Source organism: Cucurbita pepo, chromosome LG05 (assembly GCF_002806865.2).
Source record: "Cucurbita pepo subsp. pepo cultivar mu-cu-16 chromosome LG05, ASM280686v2, whole genome shotgun sequence".
Taxonomy (NCBI): domain Eukaryota; kingdom Viridiplantae; phylum Streptophyta; class Magnoliopsida; order Cucurbitales; family Cucurbitaceae; genus Cucurbita; species Cucurbita pepo.
The window spans coordinates 5,334,488-5,346,633 of record NC_036642.1 but is presented as its reverse complement, the minus strand read 5'-3'; the positions used below and the strand labels follow the sequence as shown (position 1 = coordinate 5,346,633).

Sequence of the window (12,146 nt, the reverse complement as noted above, 5' to 3'; positions counted from 1 at the left end):
AAAGTTTGACCAATCCAACTCGACTCGACCTCTTTATTCATTAGAATGGATACGAGTTAGCATTGTAAAAATTATGTTCGTTGGACTGATCTAATAAATTTATCGTTAGGTCAACCTTAATAGTATATTCGTATGTATAGATATCTCTGAAAATGAACCATACATCACTGATTTGATAGGAGAGATTATTACCGCGAAGAGAAGCCTTAGAGAAATTTCAAGAGGGAAAATTGATCGAATTTCAAATTGGAAATACAAATTATTAGATTTCTAAAAAGTGAGCGGGATGGAGACGGGAACAAAAAAAAATATAATATAATCTCTATCCCTGTTCACTTTTAGTCAACGAGGAGAAATCTCACCCTTTTCCGTTCCCATTCTCTGTTAAACATAGATTTTTCACTCTATTTGGGGCGGCTCCGATAACGCTCCGACCCCTACCAACCAAACGAACATTCTTTTTACAATAATAATTTTATGTTATGTGAATTGGGCTGATTTTCTATTCAAATTGTAAGTATACTTTCAACACTATCATATTGTATATCTATAAGAACTAAAATTCAATAATTTTACAATGAAATATGTAATACAGTATTTTTTTCCGAGTGTCGAGACTGACTCCGACCCGAACTCTCCGAACTCCCGAGTCGAATCTTCAGCAAGAACAGCAAGAACTGAAAGAGAATGATCAACTGCTCACTTTCACCATGATCTGATGAAGAAATGGCCATTGTAAAGAGTAAACTGATAGCTATATTCATGTTGTGGTGTTGTTAATATCTCTAGCATCTTTCATCTCCAAACCAGTTGTTTTTCTCCTTCGGTCCGGTAGGTCCTTCTTCACCGTAGAGCTCGGTCGGGAACAGGGCGAGTAGATCTTCCAAGGAAAATTGAACGATCGGAGGAAGGATATCGATTAGTTTTTCAATCTCCGATCTTGAATTATACACAACAGTCGGACCCCACTCTCTCATGTACTGTAACCAAGCTGGTTCAGAAACAACGCCGTCACCAAGATATTCAGCAGCAATGATTTCATATTCGATGCTTGAATCGACGAAAAACTTGCTCCGAGCTACATCATTCCTCACTCCAATTCCAGCTACTGATCCCTGAATATAGCTCCCAGGATGTGGGAAGCTAGCATGACCGTGTTTCGATGAATACACAATCGGTTTATTGCCATGAATGAATTCCAAGTCAGAAGCATCGACCCATTTCCCTCCGCTATGCTCCGAGAAGTACACTTTCCATAGCTCCCCCGAAAAGTTGCAGATTCTAAGAGTGAAGTGTTCCCAATCACTAACATGCTCTCCTATCTTCTTAAGTTTGATATTCAGAAACTTAACTTTGAGGGCTGCTGGTCCATTAAAAGGGCAGAAAACCCACATCACAATATCAGTAAACGTTCCTCCAAGTGCTGGTTTAACATGAACATAGAGCCGTGCGGTTTCGATGTTGCCACTCTTCAAAGTTTCTCGTGCATTCTCGTTCGATGGTAGATCGATCCAATACTCACCGTCGTTTTCCCCTCCACAAGGAAGATTGGAACCTCTACTGTCGATAGGCTCACCTTTCGTGTCGCCATTTTTATACAAAACAGCACAATTTTTGAAGAACCACGGTACTGATGATGGGAAATACGCCTCGTCGGGATGAAAGAAGACGGTTGGCCCGTAATGCTCGATGAGTGCTTGAACTTGGTTCAGATTTGGCATGCCTTCTAATGAGACACTGAGATTCTTCAGACAGGAAATTTCAAGATGTTCTTTCAATGAAGTGCAGCAAAAGAATGTGCCCACAGAAACACCATTCTGGTACATTCCCCTTTCATAGGGTCTTGTTTCCCAGACATGGAACGGTTGAGATTTGGACTCAATGGATACAATTAAGTCGCTAGTCTCGCATCTCTCGGTAAGATCAGCTCGGACGCATCGAATATCGTCGGGTGCAGGCTCGTCTGGCTTGTCAGTGACCAAGAATCCCATGGCTCGGTAACCCTCCGGGGCATTAGGCAGCCAAATAAAGCCAGAATCCACTCCATGTAAGCCAGAACTCCAGATTAACGAATAGTTTACTGGTCGCTTTAAAGCAGGAGATTCACTGACCGAGTTGTCAACACGAGCAACTTCCGATGCATCACGAGCAACCAAAACGTAGCCTCTCAATGGATGGCCACCGGGCTGGCAATAGTGGCCGAGGCAGAAAAAGCCATGGGGGATTGCCTGAGGCCTGTAAAATATGGCACCCTGGCTGCATCTCCAAACCTTTTTAAACTTGGTGATCCTGGAAACTTCTATCTCTCCAAGGCTTATTGTTCCAGTGGAAAAACCTTTTCCTAGTGACAAATTCACAAAAAGAAGCTTCACATAGCTGCAAAAGTAGATGGTATTAAGAACATATATAGAACATCAAACACACCATAACCTAAAACCGAACGCTTTTGAGTTTAGAAAAAATTTACTATGGATTCGAGCAGTCCTATACTCTTTGCAATGATGTTAATACTTCAAGTCGACACGTGAGAGAAAGTATTAAGAATATAAACGAAAGATGAAATACACCCGAACGAATTAGCTTAAGTTTTTTCGTTCACCCAAATCGTCGCAAAGGATTCAGACCCAAACCTACATCTTTTAAGAAGGTTACAAATACCTTGACGGGTCGAGTTATTCTCAAGCTAATGGCTATGATCGTAGTTTAATGGATGGAAGTCGTTGCTTTACAATCTCCAAACAAAGAGAATATTCATCCAAGACTAACTATAAGATCCCACGTTGATTAAAGAGGGGAACGAGTGCTAGCGAGAACACTAGGCCGCGAAGGGGTGTGAGATTGTGAGATCCCACATCGGTTGGAGAGAGGAACGAAATATTCCTTATAAGGGTGTGGAAACCTCTCCCTAGCAAACGCATTTTAAAACCGTGAGGCCGACTACGATACGTAACGAACCAAAGTGGACAATATCTACTAGCGGTAGGCTTTGGCTGTTACACTAACGATCTCGTTCACTGGTTCATCCAAGACTAACTGTAAGATCCCACGTCGATTAAAGAGGGGAACGAGTGCTAGCGAGCACACTAGGCCACAAAGGGGTGTGAGATTGTGAGATCCCACATCGGTTGGAGAGAGAAACGAAGCATTTCTTATAAGGGTGTGGAAACCTCTCCCTAGCAAACGTGTTTTAAAACCGTGAGGCTGACTACGATACGTAACGAACCAAAGTGGACAATATCTACTAGCGGTAGGCTTTGGTTGTTACACTAACGATCTCGTTCACTAGTGTGAATAGGTTATATACTCTTATTCAAATTCTACTGAACAAGTCAATCCTCCTCTCCATCTAAATTCAGGATCGAAAATGAAAGCAAAACAACAGAGAAATCGATCCACCAGAGGTTTACACATAAAGAACAAACAAAGAATACCCAAAATCTAGCAAGAACAAAGCACTCAACATTCATATTTCATCATCCCAATGTGCAGCAGCTGCTAAAATTTTGACATAGCTACAAGCATCACAAGAAACAGAACGTAACACAACCGAGAGATATTACAAAGAAACCAGCAATCCAAACAACTTTCCCCAATATACAAAAGGGTTGAAAAGAGAATGCAAAACAGAGTAACCACGAAGAAATCATCATAAAACACCAGCGATTAAAGCAACTTCCAGCACCAGTTTGATCAAAACAACAAACAAAAAAGATCGAGCAAAGGGTTAAAAGAAAGAATCAAAAACAGAGAACCCAGCACAAAAAACCAACAATCCTCACAACTAAAGTGAATCAAAATCAAGAACTAATACCTGGAGGCCAATTTGGAAGTGTTGAAGGCAGAGAGAAGGGTTGAGGCTCAGAAAGGCACACGTCTAGAGGATCAACGACGCCATTCCAGCACCAACACTCGCACCCAAACATCCTTCAATAACCCTCTTGAAAACCCTTCAAAGCCCCAAAAAAATTGCGATCAAACCCACGAAATTTGTTCAAGGGAATTTGCCTCTACTGTTTTCGAGGAATACCCATATGGGCCAGAGAGAGAGTTATGGAGATAGAGAGAAAAGAGAGAGTTCTCCAAGAAAATTGTTGTTGTTTTGTGAATTTAAAGCAGTTCAAAATTCTTGAAATACTGTTCTCAGATACCAAGAGTTGAGAGAGGAGTTCGTTTAATCCATTATTCATTCTTACCCTTTATAAGTGAATCTTCAAATTTTAGTCATAAATTTCAAACTTAAATAACCCAACCACTTTCCATTTCAATTTTAATCACAATCGACATAGAAACAAACAAATTCTCCTTTAGTGTCGATACCAATAACGATTACCGTGAAATAGATTCAAGCAACATCGACCATAGCAATTTTGTTAACGTCATGGTGAGGAGCTTTAGCTAGGCTAAAACGCTAACATAACAAGGAAAAAGAAAAGTGATGATGAACAAAGAACTCTCATGAACGGTCATATAAAGTTAAAAGTAAATAAAACACGAGAAATTAAAAAAAAAAAAAATTAATTAATTAATTTAATTTTTTTAAAAGAAAAAAAGTTAAATGAAAGCGTAAATGAGGAAGGTGGAGTGCAAATGCACGCAAGTGGTTGGATGACCTTCCTCTTCTTTATAAAGATTCTTTAATTTTTTTAAATATTTTATTTATAATTTTTTAATTTTTTTTTATTTTATTGCATTTTGTGTTCATAATAAAATTATTATTTTATAATTTTAAGGATTTCAATTAAATATTTTATAAAGAAAAAATATATTAATTTTATAAATACGAGTATGTTTGAGTACGTCATTTTCAAACATGTTTTTAATTATTTATAAATTTGAATCATATAAAAACAAAAAAAATACATATAAAAAGATAGTTAGGTTTCGCCTGCTCTTTAATTTTTCTTTTAAATTTATGGGTATTATTAAAATATTTAAAAATTTAAAATATTAATCTAAAATCATATAAAAACATGTTTTACAGTAATATTGGATAAGACACCGAGATTATGAACCAACTCAGTGTGTAAAATTCTTATTTATTTGAACGGAATTCGTAATTCAATTCAGATCATACGAATTGAATCTGAGTGATCGGCGAATATGTATAATATAAGATTGGATAAGGGATGGGGTGGGTGGGTGGGTGAGGTGTCGCTATCCAATTGAATGGTCGCCGGAGTTTGGATACTTGGAATATGCTTCATGAATGATTGCTAAGAAAAGTCTGTTCCACGGCGAAAACGACGGCGCCGGCCGGCGACTAATGTTACGTGATGCTCATTTTAATAATCCTTTTTTTTTTTATTTAATATATGAGAGAATAATAAATAAAAAGAATATTAATAATGATAATGATAAGGATTTGTTTGATTGGTGATTTTAATTTTAATTTGCTGAATTTAATAAATATGTTTTCAAGGTGGACATTTTTATGTTTTTTTTTAGTGTTTTCAATTTTTCAATTTAAAATTTTAAAATTTAGAATTGAATTAAAAACGATAGAAACGTGAATAAATATAGTATTTTAGGATATATATATATATATACAGTATTTTTGTAGAGCCCTCGAACAAAGTACACATTTTGTTCAACACTTGAGTCGCTTTTGACTATATCTTTGAGGCTCAGAACTTCTTTGTTCGACATTTGAGAATTCTATTGACATGACTAAGTTAAGAACATGACTCTGAAATCATGTAAGGAATGATGACTCTCCACAATGATATGATATTGTCCACTTTGAACATAAGATTTGAGCTTCCCCAAAAGGCCACGTACCCTCTCAACAATCCTCAACAAAGTCATCTAACTCAACCTTGCCTTTACTCTAGGCCAAGGTCTCTCGTAAACAACGTTGCATCTCATCATCATTTTGGTTCCCAAAAACATGACTCATGACTCGGGATAGCTCATACATCTTAACTTGCTTGGGCATGTCTATCGATAACTGATCCATGTGTCGATCATATCAGCGGGACATCTCAAACATCCATCCATCCGAGTTCTATTGGGATATGAACTCTCCCATGTCCATGTCATGTCATTTACGAACTTTGTACCGGATAGCGGGTGCATATACCTACCTTCGATACATGGGATGGGACACAATGTCGACACACCCTTGCAGACCCACACTGTCCTTGAAAAACTCATTTAAAATAAAATTGCTCAAGACGCTCGTCTCACCACATTCACCCACATTGTGACACACGTATGTGCCACAAGGTATCTCACTTAGGTCACAGGGATGACAGAGAGTTAAGATCATGACTCCCTCTAGTATATTTTGAGACATTTTTTATCTTTCTAAAGAAGACTGTGATTTTCACGAGCAGTCATACGACTTCATGGAGTATCCGTTGGGTGTTCGACTAACACCAAATTTGGTGATCTTTCATCCTTCAAACTTCAGAGTCGCATGCCAAAACTCATACTGAAACTCCGAGTTTTGAGGCTATAGTCCAGGACCCTACTCTGTCGTACTTGAGCTTGTCTTCAACACTTGTGTCGGTTTGTTCTCTCCAACCTTACTTATGTCTCAGCTTGGCTTTAGTATACACTTTTCTTGGTATGTTGGATGATGCATCGTCCTCCTCAGTTGCATCACATAACTTATTTATTTCGATCCTCACCTGGTCAGATGGGCACCACTTGAGCGTTTCTACCTTGTCGGTTTGCGTGTAGAGGTCACAACCTACCGTCTTCATAGTAATTGTAATCATAGTTGTAACATGTCGCAATTGAAAATCACGTGAATTCTAGTGAATTGCTTGAAATTTCACATTTTTCAACGATGACTGAGTGTAGATTTTGGAGCTATTGGTCGGCAACTCGAATCGAATGTGAGAAGAATGGTGGGATATACTCCTTGGTATATTTAATATGGGAGGTTTATTAAAAGAATGATGGCTTAAGCTCAGTTTGTATCACCAAGCTTTTCAAAGTTAAAAAATGTTATGCTATAAATTTTTGTATTTTATGGTTAGTAAATTCATAAATTTAAAAAATTAAAAGTTTATAAATTAATTTTATAATTTTAAAATTTGAAAAATTTAGAAGTTAGTTGTTTTGTTAATTTCTAGAAAAACAAGTCTGTTAATTTCAATTTGACTAATGTAATCAAAATTGTAAAAATCCAATTTGACCCTTTAATTTCAAGTTGAGTTTTGATTGTTTTAAATTGAGAAGAGACAAAAAGTGGAGAAACAACCTACCGCTGAGCGGAGAAGTCCGACGAGAAACGAGTATAGAACTCTGACGGAAATAGAACGGAAAGCAAAGTGAAGAGACATCGACGACGACGTCGAGTGAAGAAACGTGAGCTGAGAAGAGAGTCTGATGGAGAAATAAAAAGGTAACTAGCAAGCGACATCAACATCCTCTATGAGATGCAAACGACGTCAACAGAGAAGACGAACGCTGTGAGATGAGAATGATGAAGAGTGGAGAGACAATGAGATAGATGATCATCGTTACAATAATTAATTCAGTCTCGAAGAAGCAAGAAAGAAAGTCTCACCCTGAAGAGTGCATGTTCACCGCATGGCAGGGTGAGACAACATGACTCATGGGCGAGCTGTATGGGCTTGGGCCTTTTTTATGATTTTCGGGTTGGGTCGAATTGTCCCAATAATTTAAAATTTAAACCTGAACCGAATCGAGTTCCAAAAAATGAACCCAACCAAAATCCAAAGTCTTTTTAAACCCAACCCGAACCCAAAGTCCTTTTAAACCATACCCAACCCTTATAATTCAGATTGTGTCGGGTTGGGTGTACACCCCTAGTATTTGGAAGACTTGTTCGGAATTAAAGTTTGTGAACAAATTAAATGATTGCTTGCTGATACATCCTAATTAACTCAAATTTTTATCAACAATGTATAATAAAAGCTTCAACAGCATTAACAATAACAGATGAGCACATATTCAAGACATTTGATTTACAGACTCTAAGCCACAAAGGCTATAATTCAAGTGATTGTACAGGCCAGTGTTCATGTTCTTTGATCACAGATCGATCAAATACTACCCTCCTTCATGCGAAATCATGTAAACAATAACAATTACCTAGGCCAAAAAAGCTAACTGTAGAAGGCATTGATGACAAAATTTAAACCAACCAAGTACATACCCTTAAATTTTCAACTTCGTTCTCCACATATCAGCTACGACCTTCCTTGGCTGTGGGTTATCGGGTCCTCGGTCTCGCTGTCCTGAGGTGAAGTACAAGTATCCATCCCAAAAACCAGCTAGCGTCGTTTTTATGCGGTATGGGAGCTTTCCAATCACTGACCAAGTCTTCATTTGTTGGGGGAACAAAAAAAGAAAAACGTGATCAACGCAACGTACGAAATTGTTTAAAGAGGGCTTTACTCGAAGATAGACAAGTTCATACCAGTGTATCCAGATCAAATCGGAAGACCTCTCCGACCAAGATCATCCGTTTGGTAATCGGGTGCTTTTCCGTTGTACCCCCGGCGATGATTAGAGAATTATTGACAATAACCCAAGCACACTCGATATGAGAATCGGGTTTTGGCATTGGAGTTAGTGTTTTCCATTTCATTTCATCATCCAGCATGTAAACATCACCATAAACAACCTGAAAACATGAAAAAGTAGGATCAACATAACCTACTGATGCTAGGTGAACAAAAGGAGAGCACTGAAAGAAATGAGATGTATGTCTGTCTGTGTTATGGCATCCCGATAATGTAAAATCTGACCTACATGCATTTAACATGATAAGCCAGCCTATCAGCCATCCAAATACAACTCGCAACAAACTCTTGTGCTAAAATCAAAATATACCTCAAACCTACGGGAGCACTTAAAAATAGGCGAACCGGGTTTGGCCATGAAGTCGCCTTCTTGACCACCGATCACAAAAAGCCGATCATTGGCCACAACACAAGCCCTGGAGAATGTCAAAATGGAATATGTTAGAGGAACTATTTCCAAATATTTGGATTGCCTACAACATCTTTTTATTATGGATTGCAACTTTGAAGGACTAAATTGTCTCGTTTGTGAACGAGTATTTTATTAAAACGAACAGAGGGTGTCCCAATACCTGTGTGGTCCTCCACGGGGTATGGGTATTTCAGTCCGCCACTTATCCTCCAATACTTTTCCATCTTTTACGGCAATGCTCCAGTGTTCCAGTCCAGGTGTGTGGCGATTCTCCTTGCTACCACCCATCACATGGAGTCTTCCTCTCCATAATTGCGTTGCTGGGGCATATCTGCAAACTGTTGTGTTAAAAAACTTTGGACTTGATAAAGATCTCAGATCTTACAAAACATTTTCTTAAAGTTCACATTACGAAAACATGTTCTTCTGTGCAGATAAAGATCTCAGATCAACAACCAATTGTCATGGCAGCCGCCGGGACGTAAACTCAATCAGGATCTTGCAAGTCTAGTAACTTTGATCTGCAATCTCAAGTTGTTTTCTATTAATTCTGCATTCTCTACTCTTCCAACTACACATTTAAACAAGGAAAAGGCCCAACCCAATATAGGTAATGTTTGGATGCCCAACCTCCAAAGAAATTAATCAATTCTTCTCCTCACTAGTTTAATAGTTCGCTCCTATTCTTTTCTTCCTACATATAAGTTTATACAAAATATGAAGCTCATCGCAACATTCAGGGGAGTTTGACTCATAGTTAGCTTTACGTAACTCGGAGTTAAGAAGCCATGCTTATAACTAATATGCGAATATGATTATCCTAAGATATTGGTATGACAATCACACGAACAACATAAACTTAGATCACCTAAATGTAAACTTGTGAAACCCATTTTTTGCACAACCTTAAATCTACAAACCAAGCCTTTATAGTATATATATATTTTTGCACTAACACACACTTCATGCCCCAAATTTCCATTAAGTAGTTAGGTTGTGATGAGTAAAGCACATATATGGATAAAAAGATATAATAATTAAGCAAGGAACTAACCAGCAAGAACATATAAAATAATTTTTTTGCCCAGAAAAAGCATATAAACTTCTGTATGAATAACAAGATGGCTCACAGCATACCTAGGAGCAGGTAGTGGGGGCATGCTGTTCCATTTCTTCGTTTCAGTGTCGAGCACAAATGTTCGGGCTGTAGGCCCTCTGCATTGGGGTCCATATTGTCCTGATATCGCATAAATGTATCTACCATCAGTTGCCACTCCTAAATGTGAATGTCCCATCTCTTTTGGCATGTCGAACTTCCCGATCCATGTATTATCAGTGAAATTAAACATGTCGACGTGAGAATGCACCTACACAAAAAGAACAATAACATCAAGTGTGTCTTACTTCCATATTAAAAAACTTGAAGGTAGAGCAAATATGATGACACTTTCAACACCGAATCATGATTCATCTAAGCAGCAAGCAGAAGAGGAAATAAGATGCTGTTTCTTCTTTTTTAGAACTTGAAGAGAATCTGAAATATGTTGGACACTAAAATCTTTTACTACTAGATGAAAAGCCCAAGGATACAAAATAATCAATAGTGTCGAAGGAAGGTAGAGAAAATATGATGACACTTTCAACACCGAATCATGATTCATCTAAGCAGCAATCAGAAGACGAGATAAGATGTTGTTTCTTCTTTTTTAGAACTTCAAGACAATCTGAAATATGTTGGACACTAAGATCTTTTACTCCTTAGATGAAAAGCCCGAGGATACAAATATTGCTTCCTCATAGAGGCGTATTATGGTGTATAACTAAATCGAAAGCAATCAATACATAAACATACATACAAAATCAAAGATGCATTACAAACACTAGGAATAAAAAAAAAACTTACATAATCGATGGTTCCATATCCTGCAAAAACGTAAAAAATATTCTTAATCTGAATCGCTGCTCCATCAAGACGAGGCACAGGTGCTGACGGCATTTCCTCCCATTCTAAATCAGGTGCAGGTAAATCAAAGTATGTTCCAGGTAAGAATCTCCTAGAATCAATCTGCTTTTCATCAACCTAAAAACATGATTTCGTAAGATCGGTTTTATCACTCCAAAAAAACAAAAAAAAAAACAAAAAAAACAAAATCGCGCGCAAGAAGCAGAGATGCATTTGAGAAGCCTACCTGTGTAGCATTATCAGTGGATGAATCCGGTACAACTAAAACCTCAGGTCTCCGGATCGCCCAATTTGACGAAATAGAAAAGTAGGAGGAAGACAAAGAGGAAGACGACGTCCACAGCACATCTGCAATGAGAGCGGCACCGAGAAGAGCGGCACAAGTGATCAGAAACACTAATTTCTTGGTAGAAGAAGCGTTCTTTTGATGATTTCTGGTCATTTTTCATCCAAATTGTGGAATCCATGAAAGAAACCAAGTAGAAATAGGAAGAAGATTTGCAAAAAGAGAGAGGCTCTGAATACCAAAAAGTCGACCACCGCTGGTTTGCAAGGAAGGGATTCTGCGTAATTGCCGCACACAGCTTTCTAGTTTTTTCCTGCCGAAGAAAAGCGGTGGAAATTAATTTCTTTTTTTTTCTTTTTTTTCTTTTTTTTTTTTTCTTTTTTTTTGTGGAAACTCCAAAATTACTATTTTTATATTTTATATATTAAAAATAAATTATATTTTTTTAATGATTTTTTTACTTCAAAATTTATAAAATTATGAAGGTAATATTGAAATTTTTAAATAGGGTGTACTCGAGCCAGGCTGGAGAAATCTTTTGGACTAGACCGAAATTTTGGGTTGGTTGAGTTGGTGATTCGATTAACTCAACTCTTTGTTTCCACTGCATGTTGTTAAATGAACACGACTCTCCACAATGGTATGATATTGTCGACTTTGAGCATAAGCTCTCATGGTTTTGCTTTGGGCTTCCCGAAAAGGCTTCACACCAATGGAGATAGTAGGACTTTCATCCAACACCTCCCCTTAATCGAGGCTTGACTCCTTTTCTTTTAGAGTCTTAGTCATTTTTTACTATGCCTTCGATGACTCCATGGAGTTCTTTGTGGTATCAGAGGCATGCCCTAAACTTAGTCGTGTTTATCTAACAAATGTTACATTGATAACTTATAACGGTCAAATATTCTTAATTTTCATAATAATCTTAAAATTAAAATAAGGTAAGGTTGAATTGTAATCCTATTTTCGGATTGTTGTGGAGTT

At 37.7% G+C, this 12,146-nt stretch overlaps 2 protein-coding genes across 3 annotated transcripts; both read right to left on the bottom strand.

The window, feature by feature from the left end:
- Window positions 1-479: 479 nt before the first annotated feature.
- LOC111795747 lies at window positions 480-4,102 on the bottom strand. 2 transcript variants are annotated; one of them, XM_023678313.1, is made up of 2 exons: window positions 3,812-4,102; window positions 480-2,341 (listed from the first exon to the last, which is right to left on the bottom strand). In XM_023678313.1, the coding sequence occupies exons 1-2, from the start codon at window positions 3,921-3,923 to the stop codon at window positions 786-788; spliced, it is 1,668 nt and encodes a 555-aa protein (XP_023534081.1). In that variant the 5' UTR covers window positions 3,924-4,102; the 3' UTR covers window positions 480-785. The 2 variants fall into 2 exon arrangements, 1 of the variants encoding a protein (XP_023534081.1); XR_002815243.1 differs by having other exon boundaries at window positions 2,291-2,376; window positions 3,812-3,913.
- A 3,779-nt stretch (window positions 4,103-7,881) lies between these two features.
- Window positions 7,882-11,469, bottom strand: LOC111795895 (kelch repeat-containing protein At3g27220-like). Its single transcript, XM_023678523.1, has 7 exons — window positions 11,103-11,469; window positions 10,817-10,993; window positions 10,051-10,280; window positions 9,074-9,244; window positions 8,812-8,917; window positions 8,396-8,602; window positions 7,882-8,298 (listed from the first exon to the last, which is right to left on the bottom strand). Exons 1-7 carry the CDS (start codon window positions 11,316-11,318, stop codon window positions 8,134-8,136), a joined length of 1,272 nt encoding a protein of 423 aa, XP_023534291.1. The 5' UTR covers window positions 11,319-11,469; the 3' UTR covers window positions 7,882-8,133.
- Between the last annotated feature and the right edge of the window lie 677 nt (window positions 11,470-12,146).